The sequence below is a fragment of the Nyctibius grandis genome, chromosome 12, assembly GCF_013368605.1.
Source record: "Nyctibius grandis isolate bNycGra1 chromosome 12, bNycGra1.pri, whole genome shotgun sequence".
In the NCBI taxonomy this organism is placed as follows: Eukaryota; Metazoa; Chordata; class Aves; order Nyctibiiformes; family Nyctibiidae; genus Nyctibius; species Nyctibius grandis.
Window position 1 is genome coordinate 14,428,171 of NC_090669.1, and position 20,925 is coordinate 14,449,095.

At 35.7% G+C, this 20,925-nt stretch overlaps 1 protein-coding gene across 2 annotated transcripts in view; it reads left to right on the forward strand.

Moving 5' to 3' along the window:
• CDH11 (cadherin 11) overlaps positions 1 to 19,200 on the forward strand; it is a 226,727-nt gene extending 207,527 nt beyond the window's left edge. For both annotated transcript variants that reach the window (XM_068411535.1, XM_068411534.1), the window contains 11 exons: positions 316 to 710; positions 1,921 to 2,215; positions 3,000 to 3,119; positions 3,593 to 3,760; positions 6,194 to 6,381; positions 7,902 to 8,155; positions 9,133 to 9,269; positions 9,469 to 9,590; positions 10,403 to 10,520; positions 16,589 to 16,840; positions 17,824 to 19,200. In XM_068411535.1, coding sequence (XP_068267636.1) covers positions 483 to 710; positions 1,921 to 2,215; positions 3,000 to 3,119; positions 3,593 to 3,760; positions 6,194 to 6,381; positions 7,902 to 8,155; positions 9,133 to 9,269; positions 9,469 to 9,590; positions 10,403 to 10,520; positions 16,589 to 16,840; positions 17,824 to 18,320 — 2,379 coding nt within the window. In that variant the 5' untranslated portion in view covers positions 316 to 482 and the 3' untranslated portion in view covers positions 18,321 to 19,200. The remainder of the gene's footprint in view (positions 1 to 315; positions 711 to 1,920; positions 2,216 to 2,999; positions 3,120 to 3,592; positions 3,761 to 6,193; positions 6,382 to 7,901; positions 8,156 to 9,132; positions 9,270 to 9,468; positions 9,591 to 10,402; positions 10,521 to 16,588; positions 16,841 to 17,823) is intronic.
• Positions 19,201 to 20,925: the final 1,725 nt, after the last annotated feature.

Below are 20,925 nucleotides of genomic sequence, written 5' to 3' on the forward strand. Positions count from 1 at the left end.
TAGGTATTTCTACACTTACCTTGCAGCTTGGGCTAGATTCATTTCGAAGGATCATGACAGAATATGATTCTTTTGCTTTGAACTTCCAAATGAGTGCCCTAACCAGCAAGTCAGGAGATTTTACAAGGTGGCACTTACATGTAACAAAACACCAAATATGCTCATTACTCAATATTTCATAATTATTAATATATTTTAATCTTCCTATTATCCTGAAATTTTCCAAGGTAGACCTACTTTTATTTTGCTTAATAAAAAAATTATTGCATATTAAAGACATAAAAGAACTGACAATCTTCTCCATTTTACTTTCAGGAATTAAGCTGTGAAGCTGCAGAGCATTAAAGTGATGTGTTTAATGTGTGGAGGCATCCTATGTGCAGAACATTTTATCTGAATCTTTTCAGTAGTCACAAACCTTTTGCTTCCAAGGTGAAAGGGGTAGATTCTTGGATACTCCTGTGCCTACAAAGTAACCAAAAATGAAGGAGGACAATTGTTTACATGCCGCTCTTCTCTGCCTGGGCATGCTGTATTACAGCCATGCCATAACTACAGAAAAACTGAATCATGCGAGGCCGTCACTTCATGGTCACCATGAAAAAGGAAAAGAAGGACAAGTTCTGCATCGTTCAAAAAGAGGCTGGGTGTGGAATCAGTTCTTTGTTATAGAAGAGTATACAGGACCAGATCCTGTACTAGTGGGAAGGGTAAGAAAGAATTTCTTTTTCATTCATCGATTAATAATTATTAATTTGTATTATTATTTTGTGAGCTGCTTTTTTTCTTGCCATTACTTTTCTGTTGTATTAGCTGCTTCTTCGTCTACTTATTCACTTACAATTAATCGTTTTATTGTAACTCAATTAAGGTGCTAAGCAAAATACTGCCTAAGTGGATACAAATTTTTGCATTAACCTCGGCAGTCTTTGAATGAAGGTGTACAAGCTGTTATTTAACAAAACAGCAAGAACCACAGCAACCACTTCAGCAGCAATATGTCTCAAGAATATCTGGTATCATTCTTAGGTCTTTAAAAATATTAAATAAAAATGTAATGTCTAACCTAGCAGCTCAGTAAAAGTGTACTGCTCAATAGGTATCTCTTAGTCCTTTAATTTTCAAGTTATCAGTAAAATTAAATATATGAGGGGTATGTATAGAGGGAGATATATATCTGTGTGCACATGTGTGTGTACACACATCCTGGACTGATTTGTTATTCTGTTAATGTCTAACACTAACAGAATATAAATACATAAATAAAACAGTGTATTTGCCAGTTTATAAATGGTCAGCAGAACTGTGTTGACTTAACCCTGGCACAAAAGAGTGGAGAAGAGGATCAATGACAGCAAATACCATTCTGGGTATTCTGGTTTAAAAGATGGTTGGGTATGTGCAATTTGTAGATGTCAATATAAAATCAATAAATCTGTAATTTGGCTCAATGTTTCCCTCATTCATCAAACTGAAGTGTGCATTGGTTGTGAAAGTAAGAATGTTTAGTAAGCATTGTTGCTTCTTTTATATTGAAGAGGTTGTAATGAAAAGCTAGTTGGCAATCACTGATTGGCTCATTTGTTACATCCAATCTGTCACTTAACAGCTTTTTGTATACAACCTAGTTATAACTATAACCTGTTATAACTATCTTCTCATGTATTCTCTTCCTTAAATCTTAACGCTTGGGTCTCAGTAGCACCCTACGTGTGGTGGCAGGCAAGTCTGCAGGCAGATTCTCTAAATGCAGGGCAGATGTGCTTACAGCGTGTACCAAAGTATGGATTATTGCCTGATGTAAGACAAGATTTTTGAAAACTATGAAATTGTATTAATTTCGAGAACTTTTTTGTTTCATAAACACATACATGAAATGTATACCATCTTGTTAAGGTATGTTTGTTTCTCATTTTGTAGCTTCATTCAGATATTGATTCTGGAGATGGAAACATTAAATACATTCTCTCAGGTGAAGGAGCAGGAATCATTTTTGTCATTGATGACAAATCAGGGAACATCCATGCAACAAAGACACTGGACCGGGAGGAGAGAGCTCAGTACACTCTCACGGCACAAGCTGTAGACAGGAACACTAACAGACCTTTGGAACCACCTTCTGAATTCATTGTTAAAGTTCAAGATATAAATGACAACCCACCTGAGTTTCTTCATGAAAACTACCATGCTAATGTGCCAGAGAGATCAAATGTAGGTAAGTACTCATAAACCCACTTCAGTTCCTGGCCTTATGGAAGATGTTGCATTGTCAGTATGTATTTGCTTTATCTAATTCTTACCATCTAGAATTTTGGGAAGTAAAATTTTCTTCATGCGCAGCCAGTCACTCAGTCAATTTATCTAATTTGCTGACCGAATCAAACCCTGCACAGCTACTAACTGTCATGGTCGAAGTGTCTCTAGATGGTTCCTAGAACAGGACTGTTTCCTCCTAGGAGGAATGTGAGGGTCCCCTGGCATTTATGAAGTGTGAATCCTCTAGTTTAAACATCAAGATCCTTCCTTTGGCAGAGCTGTGTAATAAAGCTAAGGAGTCACTGCCACATTATCTATTCCATTTTCATCTCCTGTTTGAGCTTGTGTCTATCTCGGAGATTTCTACAGGAATGATTTCTCTGAAACTTACTAAGGAAAACGCAAAAAGAAAACTCTATTGTTTGGTTGTCTAATGACAAAAGCAATATAACGCTTAAACTACTAAGGAAAAAAACCTGTAATGGTACAGAGTGACTGCTGACATTTATATCTTCACTGTTTAGAATATTAACCCACATCACAGCTGGTGACAAATCTTTTTGGATTGTATGAGTCTATTTTGTCATATATAAATTGACAAGTATATTTTTTCATTTACCAAACCTGGAAATTAAAAAAGTTGAGAAATAGTTATGCTGTATGACTGAAAGCATATCTGCACGGTTCTTACAGACATGTTTGCTTCTGACTGTATTCCTTCTGTGTTTGCTTTCCATTTTTAGGTACATCAGTTATTCAGGTAACAGCTTCAGATGCTGATGATCCTACCTATGGGAACAGTGCCAAATTGGTTTACAGTATTCTTGAAGGTCAGCCGTACTTCTCGGTGGAAGCTCAAACAGGTATTATTGAGCAGTTTATTTGAATAGGGCCTCATAACTGCAATACATTAAAATGAAGAACTAAATATATTGACTGAGGCAGTACAGTTGGGTATATCTACTGATGTGTTTGAGCAAAGCTTCCTTCATTCTCTCTTACTTCTAGCTAAGCACTTTCATGATCCCCTGGTATTTGGTAGAGCTTCTGGGTACACACTAGAAAGATAATACTACTACTTTTGTGGTGTGATATGGTATGATAGAAATGGTTCAGTGCTGAACTGTAATTCTCTAGGGTGGTTCTGTCTTCAACTCTGTTGAATATTTGGGCTACTTTCCTTGCATAGCATGATGCACAGTGTAGGGAAGACAGAATCTGCACCATCACTGCAAATATTGCTGTATTTTAATGCAAACTAAAAATACAGTATCCAATTTTTCATTATGTGAATCTGTGAAAGTTTGTATGTGCCATATTTTCTTTGTATTTATAGGAATTATCCGAACTGCTCTCCCAAATATGGACAGAGAAGCTAAGGAAGAGTATCACGTTGTAATACAGGCAAAAGATATGGGAGGACACATGGGAGGCCTCACAGGGACAACCAAAGTGACAATTACACTTACAGATGTCAATGACAACCCACCAAAGTTCCCACAGAGTAAGTATAGTGTGGATGTAAGAGACACTAAAAAAGCAAGCCACAAGAACTTTAAGAATTCATTGCGGGGAAATAGGAGGAGGTTAAAACGTTCTCGTGTATTGCGTAGGAACAGATTCTTCTGTGTTGGGAAGAGTTGCAGTATGCAGTAGGCACATTGCGCATATGCAGCAGAAAGTTCTGATTCACAGTGTTTGAAAGAAGTCTCCAAGTGGCCTAATGTCATGCCTTCCAGTACTCCAAGTTCATAGCTATTTGCAAGCATAGTTATGACAGTAATTTTCAATTAACAGTTCCACTTTGTTTTTTGCTGAAGACGGACAAAGGAAAGGCTTTAAGAACTTTATGTTCTTATAGCTGTATTTCTGAGACTTGAAGTCTCTTGCTTTCTTGGCCCTTGATGAAAGTGTTGCACAATCTATTAACAGCTCCTGATTATGCCCTTTCACGTCTTTGACAGACCTTCAAGTGAGCGAGCATCATTTTTTATTTCTCATAGGCTTTCATTTTAAGCATTGATATTTCATCTGTTACTTCTATAAACACTCTCAGTGAATGGTGAATGTCTATAACAATAAAAGTTAAGACTGGGTACTCCTCCAGTCTTACATTTACCATGGCAATACAAACCAAATTTAGTACAATTGCACTTTTAAATTGGTGTTTGAAGTGTATTGCTGGTGGTCAAAAAAAGTCAATTTTATACCTGTGCTATTTATTTTTCACATATAAAATTAATCAAGGCTGACATTAACAGATTCAGTCTTCACAGCTGGGTGGAAGTACATTAATGGACCCACACATCTGTTCTGCATCTCATCTCTGCATGGGTTTTTTTTTTGGAGTGCAGTGTATGCACCATCACAGCCCACTCTGTTTCTCCTCTGAGCAACCATTATGACACTGATACATCCTGGACATGACCATCTCTCTAACAGCTCTTCTTCCAATATCACAGCTTCCTGGACCCTCATGCAAGAGCTTAAATGACATAGCCAGTCCCTGAATGTAAAAATCTATGTCAGCATTTTCTACCATTCTAATAGGAAGATATTAAATCCTAAAAATGTCAGGTTTTACATACCTCACAAACATACCTTTTTACTCCAAAACGTAACCTGGGACCCCAGTACATGCTATTTTGTTGATAACTTCATCAAATGATGAATTTTTTCCTATGAATTCAAGCCATTTTACTCAGTGTTTTGGGAGAATATTTAATATTGTCAGAAATGCTAAATAGCTGTTACTCTACTTAATCATTCACCCCCAACTTAAAACCTTAATTTGGAATGCTTTGTAACTCAAAACCAGGATTTGACCTGTTTATATAAACATCCAAGTGATTGATTATTTAGTCTTCTTTTCCTTTTTTTTTTTTTTTTGTTCATTGCTCAAACCTTTAATGAGTAATGTGCTTAAATTCTGGGTTCTTTCTGACTGGAGTTAATGACCTGTTTTGGTGACATGTGCCAGTTGTTTTTATGGTAATGAGCCAAGTCCCTGCCTGGTGTAAGCCTCCTGATGTTCCTAGGTTGCTCGTGTAGCAACAAAGAGCAATTATGGAGGAGGGGATAATTAGATTATTTTATTTTCTCATGCTTTTTTTCCCCCAATTTATTAATGCTGATGAAGTGGCAGAAAATACTGACATAGGTTTGTACATTTAGGATTAGATTAGGTTATGTTACCTGAACTTTGGAGTGGGTTGGGAGGGTCCTGGAATCCCTGTGTCCCTGATTAAGCAAGGAAAAACCTGTATGGCAACACATTTGTGGGACGTTTGGGGATGGTTTTCCCATTGGAGTTTGATGAGGGAAAGCCATTTTTTGTTTGATAGGGAATCCCATACAAATTGTTATGTATTCTCTGTTGTGTTAAATTTTGATAATCATTATTACTATACGTTCACACTCCAAATTAAAGCCATAGAAAACAGCAGATTAATTCTTTAGCCAGCACAGCAGAGAGGTCTTATGCAATTCGTTGTATGTAATTTGTGGCTCCTCAATGAATTGAGCAGAAACACTTCTGGATTCTACGGAGTTGAAGGTCATACCATGAGTCATATGAAAGAGAATTTTCCTTCCATTTTTTTAATAACATTTCTGATATGAATTATAACCTTGATGTCACAACAGTTTCTGCATTCTGAATGATTGGCTGCATTTTTAACCCCACCCTGAACAGAGAGATACACAGATATTGTGTAAAAGATCAGTGAGGAGGTAATTTTATATAGATTAGCAATGTGTTTTAAGATTTCACAGATGACTTGCTTCTCAGAGCTCTTTATAACATAACATTCCCTCAGGGGATTTGAAAATGTAAAAAATTACTGTGCTTATTTGGAACTTACAAGTTAAATGAGTGACTATACAACTGGAGAGCAGACTGCATGCGTAACGCAAATGCCTTTTTTTCTTTCACCAGGTGTGTACCAGATGTCAGTGTCGGAAGCAGCTGTCCCAGGAGAGGAAGTAGGAAGAGTGAAGGCCAAAGATCCAGACATTGGGGAAAATGGCTTAGTAGCTTACAGCATCATTGATGGAGATGGCATGGATATGTTTGAAATTACAACAGATTATGAGACTCAGGAGGGTGTTGTAAAGCTTAAGAAGGTAACACCTACTAATGTGTAGTATTCTTTGTTGCTGACAGAATATTTGATAATAATGGATTACCACCTAAGCTAAAATATCAGTAAATGCAATTTCACTTAATTTGTTTCTAAAGCTGTGATTAACTCTTAATATTCCATTTCCCCATTAGCTGAATTGGAATGGAAGAAAATAACCAAGAAGAGTTACATAAATACTGTACAGTGGATTAATTACACAAACTAAATGAATTCATAATAAAAAGTCACGGTAAAATACAATGCCATCAGCTTCATTGTTAATGAAGTTTTGCCTAGCGCTGATAAGTAGCAGACATTCACTGTTGCTTTATGTTCGGTCTGAACAGCCTCATGCCCTATAGTTTGAATTCTTCAGCTGTGCATTGTCCACAATATTGTTCTGAAGGAGTCACAGGCTATGCGAAAAGCAGCAAAAATACTGAGATGATTTCATACACAATCCATCAGTGTGATCTTTAAAAGTGTTATTAAATGAATTTTAAATTACAAATTATAAATCATATTCATTATTTAAGCATTATTATTTTGTTCTTTGTATCTTTATAGCTATTTATGTCTCTTGGAGATAATAAAAACTTGAAGGAGAAGGCCAGGGCGACTTAACTCCAAAGTTAGCCGTGCCCTGCACACCAGGGCAGTCTCTCAGGAAGAGACCCATAGGTCTCCTCTGGTCAAAACTATGCTGTGGTTCAATTACTGTATCTTTTCTAGAGGAGGGGAGTGTATTTTTTGTGTAGTTTAAAACGTGGGCGAACTGCCACACCATTCACTCTATGTTGTTCGCGTACTTTGTGAATTGTGGTTGGCACCTGCTTCTCAGATATTTAGAGGCATGATCATTGTGAAGTTACTAGTACTGCAACACTGCAGCCATTTCATGTCAATGGCAATGCAGATATGCTGTGAGTTTAATCAGGCTCCCAAAAGGACTGATGGGGCATTATTTCACCTCTTCTGTGTAAAGTGCTATGAGATGCATGGATGGAAAGAACTACAGAAATGAAAGCACTGCAAACCATCTTCATGTTTCCCCTACTACTTAAATAATTCAACTTCTCTTCGTCCTATCTCTTGATGCACCCAGTAGCAAGTCGAGCCACATCCATATCTCTAAAGGAATGCCTGCCAGGTTGGGATAGGCCAAGCCTGGCATTTTGTGGGAACTCCTTTCCTATCCATTGCTTTTTTATGCTACCTGGAATGCTGCATGAAGAAAAGGTTAATCTTCCCAGTAAAGATTATTTCCTGAGTGATACAGCAAGCAAAGAGCAAGACAAGGACTCTGTCATGATATTTTGAGTGCCTTCCTATGCTGCTCCATACATAGAATGTAGCTCCTTCCATTTGAGTCTTTATGTTTTTAAATACACACATTTCAGTCCAAGCTTGTTGACAGATGCTCACATTTGTTCTATGTCATTGAATACTAGGGTACTGCTTACTGCTTTTACACTCTAGTTTTTCTAACTGTGGAATGCATTGTCATGTTGTTTCTTGCAGCTCTTAGATTTTGAAACCAAAAAGTCCTACAGTCTGAAGGTAGAGGCAGCCAATGTACATATTGATCCCAAGTTCATCAGCAATGGGCCGTTCAAGGACACAGTAACAGTGAAGATATCAGTGGAAGATGCTGATGAGCCACCTGTATTTTTAAAGCCAAGTTATATTTTTGAAGTACAAGAGAACGCAGCATCTGGTACTGTGGTTGGAAAAGTACATGCCAAAGACCCTGATGCTGCAAACAGTGCTATAAGGTATGCTTCATTAGAGCAGGCTGTTTCTTTCTAAGCATTAACTTTTAAAATTGTTATGCAAGTTATTAAGATGGTGTGATAGATCTAGCATAGTACTATTGTAAATTAACCCAGAATATTAATAGCTTTAACCATACAACGTTGTTTTTATATCTTGTTCCGTAAACTACTAGTTTCTCAAAACCTGTGTCCCTAAGAAAGCATACCATAGCTATGTCTACATGAAATATATTTAAGGACATCTGTGTTAGACTCCATTCTAAATTATATTTTCTAGAAAATATCCTATGCTGTTGTCACAGCATGTTTTTTCTCAAAAGATAGAAGTCTATGCAGTGGGTTAGAGATTATATTGGGTAATTGTTAAGTATTAATTGCTAATGACAAGCACATACATACACCTACTTTCTGCAGTTACATTGGGTAGCCTTCTATTAGTTTATTTTTGTTTGTCATGTTCTCAGTGTAAATTAAATTATGAAACTCTGTTTTGTGGGTATATTCAAAGACTTGTGAGGTAAAGATATGAAAACCAGAGCTGTATAAAGCTGTACAAATGTGTAGATAATGGATAATATTTAATAATCTGGTATGATCAATTAACATTCTGAGTAATCCAAAGATCAGAAGACTTAAAAGATCTTCATTATTAATATGAAAGAAGAAACCATAAATATCCCAGTAGATATTTTTATCATGTTTTATAAGAGAAAAAAATAAAGACTATTTTGGGGCTTTAATATCAAAGAACTTCAAAGAACAATAATTTTCACTTACTACAAACATTCTGACATAATATTTTTTCTAAATGTAGAAACCAACCAGGTGAATCTCCTTTTAAAAGAACTATATATCATCCCTCTAACAATGAAATTAAGGGCAACAATAAGTGTACCGCTTATGATTATTTAAAAATAATAATGATATAGAGCAAATACTAAGTCCTTCTTTAACTACTGACTTTTAATCTTCTTTAGATATTCAATTGATCGCCACACTGACCTTGAAAGATATTTTATTATTAATGCAGAAGATGGCAATATCAAGACAATAAAAGCTTTGGACAGGGAAGAAATTGCTTGGCATAATATCTCTGTCTTTGCAGTTGAAGTCTGTAAGTATTTCACTGAGATATTTTATAATCAATGGTATAAATTCTGTAGTCTTCTAATTGTCTCAGTTTGATAAACTGCAATAAATCCTAATAGAAATACTTTAGCCTATTTCATTTTTACCTCGATACAGCTGGGATTTTGTTTGTTTTGAGGGCATTTCCTGCTTCTGTTTCATTATGTTTTTGCTTACTCCCATAGACAAACAGCACCAGGAAGCCAAAGTTCCAGTTGCAATTAAAGTTGTTGATGTCAATGACAATGCTCCAAAATTTGCAGCAGCCTATGAAGCGTTTGTCTGTGAGAATGCTCGAAGCAATCAGGTACGCCTGTGCCCACCGCCTTCCCTGCGCATGAATTTCTTTCTTCAGGGTGTTAGCCCAGTTTTGTGTTGGCAGCTCAGATAAGTTGTAGTAAACGAATGTTTGTTTTGAAGTTTTGACCAGAATGCCTAGAGCACTCAGAAGGGAACTTTCCTGTGTTTTTATTTTGAGTTGCTATCCACAGTTATAAATACAGTGCTTCATGCACTGAATATGACTGGTGTTGACTGTGAGTATCCACCATCACATGGGCACCGAAGCTGTTTGGGAGCAGCTTTCCCAGTTGTGAACCTGTTTTGGATATTAGAGAAATACTCAGCGTCTTATGGGAAGAACCATAGTACGGTGCTTGGAGGGTTTAGCCTACAGATTTATCCCTGAACTATCTGTGAGGAAGAGGGGTTAGTATCATATAGAAATACTGCTCTACACATTATATGCACTTTTGGAGTTAGTATGGCATTTTGGAAAGGACATTGTGCTAACTCCCTCTGAGCTGCTGAATTTTCTGCATAGTTTTATTTAGTCTGATAAGTTATCATTAGCACATATTTGTATATAAGAGTGTATATTTAAGTGTATACTTTTTCAGATTTAATTCTGTGTTGGTTAAATGTAATAGCAAATAAAGATTGCCTGTTCTAGTTTTGAGTCTGCTCTGTGTTTATAATTGCATACATTTGTTGAGGTATTTGGGGGGTGGTTCTGCTAGTTCGAAATTCTTTGTATTCAAGGGATTTCTCAGAATTCTGTCTATATGTGATATAACCAGAGAAGGAGCTGTTTGTTTATAGAGTACTTTTCTTTTACAGCAATTTATTACAATTAGTGCTGATGACAAGGATGACTCGGCCAATGGACCAAGATTTATCTTCAGTTTACCACCTGAAATTATTCATAATCCAAATTTTACACTCAGAGACAACAGAGGTTTGTGTGAAGATTCCCTATATACTAGTGTCCAAAGAAATGACAAGGAAAACTCGTGGCCAACATGTCGTGCAACAGCATTTTCATTAACTTTGACAGTGTCTGTTTGCCAGAGATTCAGGGGAGGAAAGCAGAAAAAAATATAGCTGAAAGACAGGGATGTTCTTGGCATGATGTAATGTTTGTTAACTCACTTTAATTTTCTCGAATACTTATTTTAAATTACATAATAATATCCTTCATGAAAAATCCACTACCATTTTATCTCCTAGGAAGAGGGTAAAAAACTTTGACAAAAACATTCACTAAACGTAATTGGCGGATCTCCTTGATTTAGAGAAAACTACTTGCTAAGCTAAAATTAGCTGAGGCAGAAAAATTGTTAGGTTGCTTGTATTTGTTCACCTTTCTCTGCTTGCTAGTTTTTTAAATTATGGGTCACAAGAGACATGGACTAGATTCCTAATGGAATAAAATCACTGCCACGCTAACCTTTTGTAGGAAATACAAATGTGGATTTCTGTTGTGAAACATACCCAGATTGAGTGTAGCTCGGGGTACGGGTATCCTGATCCCTTTGCCAGTTTTCTGTTCATGAAATACAGTGTAGCCTTGCATTCAGATTGATGTTAAGATGCAAGAAATTTGTAGGCAAAAAAACCCCAGGCATAGCTGAATGTCAAAATGTCATCAGTGAACCTAACTTGACAGAGTTTGAGGAAGCCAGAGGATGGTAAACAGAAAAAAGACAGATTCAGCTATTATAAATATTTATTCTATTTATTTAATGATAATCAATATGATATTCTCATTCAATGTTCATTTGTTATTTTCTTGTACAGGGAAAATATTACTTCAGCTTCTAAGATATTGGTTTTAATTAGAAAGCTTTAATGTTTGAAGGAAACTTGACTGTTTTCTGAAATGTAGAACTCTCTTGAACTGATTTAAATAATGAATCCAAAGGATTTCTTCTAGATTGCCAGAAGTACAAAAGGCAACATAATCCAGATATGATTTCAATAACAACTTCTTTCTCTCAAGTGTTATGTTGTGGCATACTTTATATCTCTATCACATCTGAAGTGAGGGTAATTATCATAAGAGCTCCCAAACAAAATTTCTGTTATTCTTGAAGGATCAAAGTAATACTGTTGTCTGGTGCTTGGCACTTGTACATACATAAGCAATCCATAAAGGATTCAGTGGAGGGGGATGTATTTATTCTCTTTAAAGTAGTAAAACACAATTTTTGAAAAATTGATGAATGTGTTTTTAGAGAAAAGTAAATAAAAAGGTATTCTTTGTGTGAGACCCTGAGGCCACGTTTCTCTTTAAAAGATATTTTATGGTCACCATATCAAACTGAAAATGGATTAGATTTTATAATCTAAAAGAGGAAGCATGGGTCAGAATTGAGATGCTCTGATACAGCTGCAGGCAAATGGTATTATGGTTCCTGACTCCAGCCAATTCCATTAATCCTTCATTTCCATATGCAGCAAATTCATTCTTTTTTTTAATGACAAATTTAACCCAGATAAAAATGTTTTGTAAAGGAAACGATGTCAGTTGAATGCAGTGACTGTACCTGACAGTACTGCAAAAGCTTATTTCAACAAGACATTATTTAAGGATTGAATCTTCCTGTATAATTTCATGTTTGGGAAATGAATAGTGTAATGAAATCCATCCATTTCCATTCTGGTTTTCCCTCATTTTTGTACAATCTTCAGTGCAGTGATGTTAATTTAACTATTTCTGTGTTTGTTTTTAAAATAAGTTATGATAGACAACAAAGTAAAAAAGTTAAAATTCTATGTACTTCCGTATAAAAAAACTTCTCTGAGTGTGTTACCATTTGCAAGTCAAATAATTTACATGATCATTTAAAGTTTCTTTTTTCAGTTATAAATCTGAGTAGTCCATACCACCACTTTCAGAGGGAATTGCTAGTTTTTTAAAAAAATTACTTTATAAACTGTGGAGAACAGTTAATCAAAACTCCAATGTTTGGGTCTATTACAGAACTTTAAAGTGAATGCAGTCCTATAATTATCATTTAATAGAGTTTCTTTCTACCAACTCCTAAAAGTAATCACATATTGCAGTAATCCAAAAAACGTAATCACATTCAACATTCTATTAATAGCCTACTGTGTTACCAAGTTTTTCAGCTGAGACTATCTTCCATAGAAAACATGAGATAATGGCTTATCACACGCTGTGATAGAACACTGAATTACTTTTGCGCTATTTACTGGCATTATACCACATAAATAAACAGCACTGTGTTTGCCCAGGCTCTGTTCAGTTTTGCTCCCACTGAAGTCAGAGCTTCTGAAGCGCAATTAGAGGCTCATGACACTTCACAGCAGAGAGACGGATTTTTAGCAAATGGAATTCCTGCTTTTAATCCTGCTCTGTCCTAAGATGAACTGCCCTTTACTGGGGCTCGCTGACCTTGTGGGGAGGCCTGGCACATAGCCAATGTTGCTGGAAGGGTTGCAACCACCTTGCTTTACCGTGCTGCACAAGGATGAATTACACCGCAATGGCAAAAGTTGAGGTGTACTAATGTTCTCAAATACACTATATAGTGCTTTACAACGACTGAAATTAAATTTGTAAGTCCACTAAAATCAGTGACTAAAACTCACTTTTTTAATAGAAGCATGTCCTCTGGCTCTCAATTTCAGACCTTTTAATCAAGACATTTTGAAATATATGAACAATAAAGTTACAGGATTTTGCCATGGATTATCCACGCAATTGCCATTGCCTGGTAATGATTTTAGACAGTTGGACCCCTGAAATTGTTTAGATTTCTTGCTGAATCAGCACTCACATTTTGATATAGGTGATAATGTTCACACTGCAGTCAGCTGCTTTAATCTAGAAGACTCCTTACACAGTATATATGTTAACAAGCCCCCAGAAGCTAAGCTACATTTGGCTGTATGTAGAGGAAAAATTGGAAAACCATCAATAAGAACCCCGGAGAAAAATACGAAAATCAAAGGTCAGGAAGATCACTATAAAGATCACTATAAAGTAATGTAATTTTAACTTCTAATTGTGAATATTTCATGGAGAGTATAGGTAATCTTCGCTTACAACACTTTTGGATATCCCAGACAATAATAGCTGGAAAAATGAGAGCATGTGTATTTTTCTGGATGGTTTGAGATGGATATTTTCTTCCTTCTGTCTTGTGTTAACCCCCATTGTGTTCGTTAAGGCTGTCAGTCAAGTAGGTCCCATATGTGTTAAGTAATAGTTTTAAGCTGGTATTGACATTTAACTTCTATTTCTTGGCTTAAAAAATGCCATTATACCTGGATTATAGTTATGCTTCTGGGACTTGAAAATAATGAAAAAGCAAGTATGAGAATATTAGGTAGGATTATGCGTTATCTTTTATCTGGGTAAAAGAGGTTTTTTCCTCTTATTGATATAATGTTTCTTCTAAATGTGGGAAGTGAACATAAACAGAAAAAAAGTTAAAAAAATGACCTTTGGGGTTGATATACAGTAGTCTTTTTTAAACTTTAGCCAGGCACGTTGATTGGATTTTTGTTTTTAAAAAACTATATTAATCTAGAAATCACTTCAAGTTAAACCAGATAAATCAACTATTGGATCAAATTCAGCCTTAGTGTAATGTAATTCACTGCAGTGGAATTGGCTTGGCTGTATAATAACTGAATAATTTGCCATTATTTTCTTATTTCTAGTTAGGAATACTATTTAAGCTGCCAAAATTCAAGAAAAATATAATATAATCTAACTTAATAGAAAATGGGCAGCCAACAGACGAAGTATACTAATATATGATATTGCCTGCGTTTCCTTCCATATTGCCTTTGCAGCCTCTAGGCAGTTGTAGCTCAGCCCGCTATTAATGTTCATATTTTTTGCTACAAGAATAATCTGTCCTATTGTGATCTTTCATTTACTAGAGCAGATCTTTGTTCTCATATTGAGGAAATGAATTATTAAATGCATTTTAGAGAACCCTGTGGAATAGTTTTATTCTATATCAATATATAGTTGATAGGTTAATAGATATTAGGTGTTACATTTCTATTTATACCCATTTGTTGCGAGCCCATTAGTTTAAAGTCCTAAAATAAGACTCCTATCACACAGACACTGATATCACTAAGGTCCTTCAAAAAAATAATGCTACAAAGCGTAGCTGGACAAATATTGCATGTAAACATTTAGGAGGTTAGAAAGACTCTGAAAAGAGATGAAGAGCACCTTCAAAAACCACAAGTAATAAATAATCAGATCTTTATCAGCTTCTGTCCTTAGCAAATATGACCATCATGTAAAGGAGAAGTTAACAAGCTGTTTTCTATCCAGACATTATTTTTGTGAGACTTCAGTATCAGAAAGACTGCAGTTCTGTCATGCCGAGGTAACCACACTGGGCATCGGGTGTGGTGGACCTGGCAGGAGAGGTGTAGACACGGGGAGATGAATTAATTTGGCATGTAACAAACATATCCTATCTAGGACAGTCCTAAAAAAATTTCGTCATTTCTGGTGTGATCTGCAGAAGTTACTAGTGGGAGAGTCAGATAAGCAAGGCCCTAGTGCAAACATCCTTCTCATCCAATAAATTGACCTGTGTCCACTGAATTGGGGACAGTTTCAGACCTTGTCCGACATCAGGGGTACTGCCTGCAAGAGCAGTTAATATAGGGCAACAATACTTCTCTTTTGGTGTAATTTATTCACAAACTTTCATGGAAATAGCAGCGATTAGATCATTAAAAGAGGTTTTATGATTTGCATTATTAAATTCTGGAATTTATGCTGACTCTTCAACAGGAAAATGATTAATCTTCTGCAGTAGCCTGAGGCAATAGTAAAATGGGTACCATTGGAGGTGAACAGCCCTCCCTTAGTAGATAAAAGAACCGTTCTTTTCTTTTTTTTTTCCTTCCATTATATAGTGAAAAATAAAGAACATAGCAAAACAGAAAAGGTTGTATGAAGTAAATGCTCATCCTAAACTAGTTTTTGAAGGTCTGAAAACCAAACATATGATTGTTTAATTTTATTTACTTCAGGATGTTTACAATTTTATAAACTTTCGTTCAGTCTGAGAACTGAGAAACAGGAGCACAATAAAGAAATGCTGTTTGTATTTCCTAGCCTTTGTCTGGTGTGGCTGGGAGCAGGAAGCACTGGCCGTCTCATCCCAGCATTTCATGTCACACGCTTCCCTTTCAAATGCTTTTTCCCCAGGAAGCGTGAAGGACTATGCAAAATGACCTTCTGTGCTGAGGTGGTTTCCATTCCCTGCACCAGGAGGCCCATGGCAGGCGACCGCTCAGTGAGAACTGGAAGTAGAGTTAGAGCAATACTTTTCACTCTTCCTTATAGCCATGTAATTCAAAATGTGCCCAGACATACTGTGTATTCATGATCAAGCTTTCTGAATTCTGGCTTTAGAAGTTTGGGTGAAAAACAGGTTCTGATAAAATACTTTATTATTTCTTACTGAAACAGGTCAACACTGAGCCCCAAATCTGCTAATACACAGCAAATGTTGGCCTTTCATTTTGTTGGGAGTCTCATTGGCACAGGCCATTTTGGTACAGATTTCTGTCTTCGGACTCCAAGAACAATAAATCAGGGGGATTTGGTTTTTTCCCCTCCACTGAAGGCTTTAATTCTGGAAAAGGACTAGAACCACCTCCAACAGCAATGCCGAGGCCCAGTCATTCTGGTAGTTGAAGTATTGTGAATTTCCTGGAAGGTTAATGGGGGTGCTAAAAGGAGGTACTAACAGAGATTTTTTTGTGTTCCTCATGTTATCCTCATTACCCTGTAATAATTAAAATTGAGTGTGCTACTGTATGAATGAAACACAATACTGTAATTGCTCTTGGGTCATTAGGAAGGCGATACATTGTACTGGTTTATTGTACAAATAATGCTAAAGCATCTGAAAATTCAGAGCCATTGTAGCAAGATACATTTTTTCAATATTTACTGAGAGGATGGCTTTGTGAAAAAAATAATGATGACTATCTCTCTTCTGTAAACAGATAACACAGCAAGTGTTCTTGTTAGACGTGAAGGATTTAGTCGCCAAAAGCAGGATTTATACCTTCTTCCTATTGTAATAAGTGATGGTGGACTCCCCCCTCAGAGCAGCACCAACACCCTCACCATTCGTGTCTGCGGCTGTGACAGCAATGGCTCCTTGCTCTCCTGTAATGCCGAAGCCTACATCCTCAATGCTGGATTAAGCACTGGAGCTTTAATTGCCATTCTTGCTTGCATTGTGATTTTGTTAGGTAAAAAAGTTTTTTACTTATTACTCTTCTACACTTGTTTGTGTTAAAAAAAATTAACCTTGCCTTCAGCTCCAAGACGGATAAATGAATCTTAATTTCTTAGCTTTTATTTTTATGGAAGGTACTAATCTGCCTGGCTGAAATGCAGTATATGATAACTGCAATATCAAACACCAATGAATTTGTCTAGGTGTGCTCAGAGAATGTCCTTTTGCAGCCTAATATCAGTTAATCAGGGACACTGTTTAAAGGAGGTCATGACATACAGTTTTAAGTTTTGTGATCTTCCCTGGATGACAGGTTCCTTATTGAGGTTAGCCAGGATTAATGGCTCCTGCCAGCTGTTTCCCTCTAACTCCTCTTGTGTTGAAGACAAATGAATGGCTTGCAAGACCTGCTTTTAAGAAAGCGCTGTAAAGCATTTCCTGATGATTTGAAAATATTTATATAAAATGGGGTTTTTTGCCCATAGTAATTTATAGTCTTTCTTTTCTTATGTATTTTAAAGTTATTTTATAGAAATTTGAAGTGAGAAGGAACACAACAACAATGGCATGTGTTTTGAGGTGTTGCTTAAGAAAAATTCCAAATGAAACATGGAATTAGAGTTTAGCTTTGGGCATACATACAAACATATACCTGTTTTGTTGCAGGTATACATGTGATTGCTCAAAGGCAGTGCCACAGTGTTCATGCAGCACTGGGGGCCCACAAATGCTTTTCTTGAATTAGTCTTGCAGTAATGAGCAATTAGGAAGAGCAATGGCATTCAGCCCAAACAGAAAACCTCAAATCAGTATGTTCAATTCTGTGTACAGACATCAGTGCTATTACCTAGCTAGGTATGCTAAAAATGCAGATGTTAGCACAAATACATGATGAAATGCAGCAAAAAAGCTGAGGTTTCAGTGAATGCCATGATCTATTTATAAAGCAGCTACTGTTTGAGAGTGCAGTCTAACTTTTTTTCTTTTTCTGTGTAGTCATTGTAGTGTTGTTTGTAACACTGAAAAGACAGAAAAAAGAACCTCTGATTGTTTTTGAAGAAGAAGATGTCCGAGAGAACATTATTACTTACGATGATGAAGGCGGAGGAGAGGAAGATACTGAAGCTTTTGACATAGCTACTTTGCAGAACCCCGATGGCATCAACGGATTTATTCCTCGTAAAGACATAAAACCTGAGTATCAGTATATCCCAAGACCAGGGCTTCGGCCAGCTCCTAATAGCGTTGATGTTGATGATTTCATCAACACAAGAATACAAGAGGCTGATAATGATCCAGCTGCTCCTCCTTATGACTCTATTCAGATCTATGGCTATGAAGGAAGAGGCTCAGTGGCTGGTTCACTTAGCTCATTAGAGTCAGCGACAACAGATTCTGATTTGGACTACGACTATCTACAAAATTGGGGACCTCGATTTAAGAAACTTGCAGACTTGTATGGCTCCAAAGACACTTTCAATGACGATTCTTAACAATAAAGTTTAAGATTTGGCCTTAAGAACTGTGTCCGAAGTTCTGAAGAATCCAGAAGAAATGTAAGCAGGTATTTTTTTAAAACTCAAGAAAAATCTCATTTAAACATATAAGTTTGACAGAGAGGATTCCTTTGATAAAAGAGGACGTAAAAGTGGTAAATACTGTGAAGTAACTTTTCCTACAAAAGGCAATTATAGAAGTTGGCTGCCAACTTCACTAAAGGAAAAACCCACTTAAGAAATACAAAATATTTAAATGAAGGAAAATGCTAAAAGCGAACCTACAAATAAGGAAAATCTTTTATGTGTTATGAACATCTAAAACTTTTATGTCAAAGAAGCTTCCACAAATTAGAAAAGATAACAGTTCTGAGCTGTAATTTCGCCTTAAACTATGGACACTCTATATGGTAGTGCATTTTTAAACTTGAAATATATAATATTCAGCCAGCTTAAACCCATATGATGTATGTACAGTACAATGTACAATTATTATGTCTCTTGAGCATCAATCTTGTTACTGCTGATTCTTGTAAATCTTTTTGCTTATACTTTCATCTTGAACTAATATGTGCCAGATATAAAAACTCTGTCTTGTTGCAGTGGGAGGCGCCCTATTTCTATGTCATTTTTAATGTATCTATTTGTACAATTTTAAAATTCTTATTTTAGTATGCATACAAATATCAGTATTCTGACATGTAAGAAATGTTACAGCATCACACTTATATTTTATGAACATTGTACTGTTGCTTTAATATGTGCTTCAATATAAGAAGCAGACTTTGAAATAAACAGATTCTTTTTTAATTCTTGTTCTGGTTATTAAGCATATAAGGAAAAACATAGTGTTTCTAATGTCCCATTTATAGTTCTGACTAATTTACTACAATTGTGACCTTTTAATAGCCTTATTTATTATGTGTTTGTAGTTGGTTTGTTGCCTTGTTAAGTGATTATTTAAAAAACAAGTACATTTTACAAATGTTTTTTAGATGAAAAAAAAATGTAATGTCTGGTGAACATTTTGTACCCTCTCTATCTACAGCTTGTGGCTGCTCCCAGAACACAGTAATAATCTTCATATAATACTACTGTGTTTTCTGGATTAAATTAAGTGGAATACTTTTCAGTATTTCCCATGTAATATGCATTCATCTTCTATCTTAGAAAGTCCAGAGGTTTCAGAAATGACTTTGTAAGTGGACGGGAGTACTCTGTACTTACAATTTACTCCAGGCTTGTGAATTTCCGTATCTGTGCTAAGCTTCTGCGGGTTCTAGAGACTTAAATCTGACCCAGTTTAGCTATAAGTTCCCTAAAGACTGTTCTACCTGACAATTACCTTACCTGAGTAGTAATTAAGATTCTGGCACTTACTTTTTTTTTATTTTGATTTTTTTTTTCATTTACTGCAGTAGAGTAGCATCGTCTACTGATAGGAAGACATTTTAATCTGTAATGACAGAAATTATCAGAGTCCTTTCAGCGTTGTTCTTTGTAATGTATATTTTTAATCGAAAAATGATCTATAACTTTTTTTTATATTAGTTCAGAATGAGCAAGGGATTGGAATATGTTCCGTGCATCAACATTTTCAGCATCTGTGTACAGCTATACTTCTGCTAAATTTAATATAGTTTGCTGTTTAGGGTCAGAGATCAGCAGCTGCAATATGGGAAGAGGCAATAAATAGAAATTATATACATTTTTCTACCGTTCATTTTACAGATCCTGTCCTTCATTTGCAGTCAGGTACCAAACTGGTTGATCTGAGAGGAAATCTGATTTGTTGGTGTATTGCTTTTCTGAAGACCCCCGTATATGTAGTTAGATTAAAATTTATCTCGTTAAAAGTATGAATGATGTTTCAGCTCTATATACATAACATATTCACTTGTCCCATTATATCCTATGTTTTATAAGGCAGAGTTTGCTAAATCAGCGGATTTGCTCTACAATGTTTATTGTAATATTTCACTTTATTATAGCTGTGTGCATTCTATATAATTCTATAGTTTATTATTAACTCGGTTCAAATTTCTTTGGTTGTTGATTTTTCTCTGTTTATAATCCAAAGAATATTTTGCTAGATTTGCACTTTTCTCCATTATAAATTTAAATAAACATTAAAAAATGAAATTAGTATCAATTTACAAATTAACAAATGGAAATAAATTAAGAAAAGGTAATTTGTAGAACTCCATCCTTATTGATGCTATCTGGGTTTATTTCACTATTGAGCAAGTTTTAGAATTAGTAACTGCATTTTCTACATTTTTATGTTTAATTTTTAAGGAGGACATTGTCAACTACATTTTTAAATAGTTTTAAATGCTTTGAGTTTTAGTCTCTATTGTTTGTAGCACTCTCATAGATGCTTGGAAATAAATTTTCTTTCCCTGATGGTTTTGTCCTTTTTCATTTGATTATTTTTCCCCTTCCCAGCGAATATGCAATTATCATAGTGCTTTATTAAGTTAGTCTTGCTAATCTCAGCCAACACTACCTCTGAAATGCTGGGAATTACACTCATTACAAATCATCTGCAGCACCCTCAATGAACAGCATGTTTTGGCACAGCAGCGGGACATTTATTTGT